At 47.9% G+C, this 1,256-nt stretch overlaps 1 protein-coding gene across 1 annotated transcript in view; it reads left to right on the top strand.

Annotated features, from left to right (window-relative positions):
• Positions 1-1,256, top strand: part of CRYBG1 (crystallin beta-gamma domain containing 1) — a 191,552-nt gene that overhangs the window by 158,663 nt on the left and 31,633 nt on the right. Inside the window, exon 8 of the mRNA XM_019665872.1 lies at positions 235-361. Within this exon, the coding sequence (XP_019521417.1) occupies positions 235-361 (127 nt within the window). The remainder of the gene's footprint in view (positions 1-234; positions 362-1,256) is intronic.

Raw genomic sequence — 1,256 nt, 5'->3', positions numbered from 1 at the left:
TGAAATAAGTGGACAAAGCCAGCTAAGGAGACAAGCAGAAGACTCTTAAGAAGAGATGTGCATAATGGCTTATTCCTCCTTGAGTCTAACATGGCTCTAATACCTAAGTAAAACCCTACATCGTCCAGATCCAACCTCTCCTGTTCTCTTCCTTGCTTATCACTGGGGCTCTGTGTACCACTGAAATAAATGATTAATTGTCTCTGTTTCTTTCCTTCCTTGGTGCCTATTTAGATGGCTGATTTATGAAGAATCTGGATTTCAGGGCGTCCCTTTTATCCTGGAGCCTGGTGAATACCCCGACTTATCCTTCTGGAATACAGACGTAGCGTACATTGGATCCATGCGGCCTATGAAAATGGTAAAAATGAAATCTGACAAAGTGTTCTTAGAGTCAGTGATCCTTTGCCAGCATGACAAATCACAGGATGTGACTTTGGGGCCTTAAAGCAGACTTTAAAAAAATATATATATACTAGAGAGGATCTACTGCTAGATAGAAATAACAGAAAGGGTAACTTGCTAGATGCTACGGATGAAAAAAGTGTGGGTAAGCCCAAGCCCTTGTCCTTCCAGGCATTCTCAGCCTCACAGAGCCACAGGTGTGTGACCAGAGCCTCAGCCCCGGACAGGTATAAGAAGTGAAGAATGCAAAGCATTAAACATTTGTGGGAAAACAGGCAGAAGCGCAACTTGTGGGTGATGTGACAGCAAAGGGGATACTTCGGAGAGCTTTAAGAGGAATGAAATTGGGTCTTAAAAACGATGCAGGGTGATTTTAAATGGAGATGTCAAGAGGAAGCACTGCAGGAGCCGGGGTGGTGCTGGCAAAGGGCGGGCACACTCCAGACCAGGAGGCGGGTCTGGGGGCAGCTTTGGGGGCACTGGGGCTGGCTGTCTAAATGAGTGTTGCCTTCCCAAGTGTTTGCCTGAGAAAGGAGCCTTCCTCTGTCCTGCCCTGGTGTTTTGCTTTGTTCTTTCTTCCTCTGCGGGCCTCTAAGCCTTGGTAAGGTCCCAGCGGCTCTGTGTCATCCTGGGTCTTGAGCACAGTGCGTGCCACATCCCGAAGATGCTCACTCAATCCCCGTGGCATGAGGGAGGCTCTTGTTACAAACAGGTTTTTGTTGTTGGTGGTGGTTTTTTGTGTGTTTTTTTTTTTTTTAGCTGAGCCATCCTGCCACCTGTTGGCAGCTCAGCGGCACTCAGGCTGGGAATCAAACCGGCGACCCCGTTGCTCAGAGCTTGCACTCTTGAGC

Source organism: Hipposideros armiger, unplaced genomic scaffold (genome assembly GCF_001890085.2).
Source record: "Hipposideros armiger isolate ML-2016 unplaced genomic scaffold, ASM189008v1 scaffold_456, whole genome shotgun sequence".
Classification (NCBI taxonomy): Eukaryota; Metazoa; Chordata; class Mammalia; order Chiroptera; family Hipposideridae; genus Hipposideros; species Hipposideros armiger.
The sequence above is the reverse complement of the archived record's forward strand: the minus strand, read 5'-3'. Positions and strand labels throughout refer to the sequence as shown.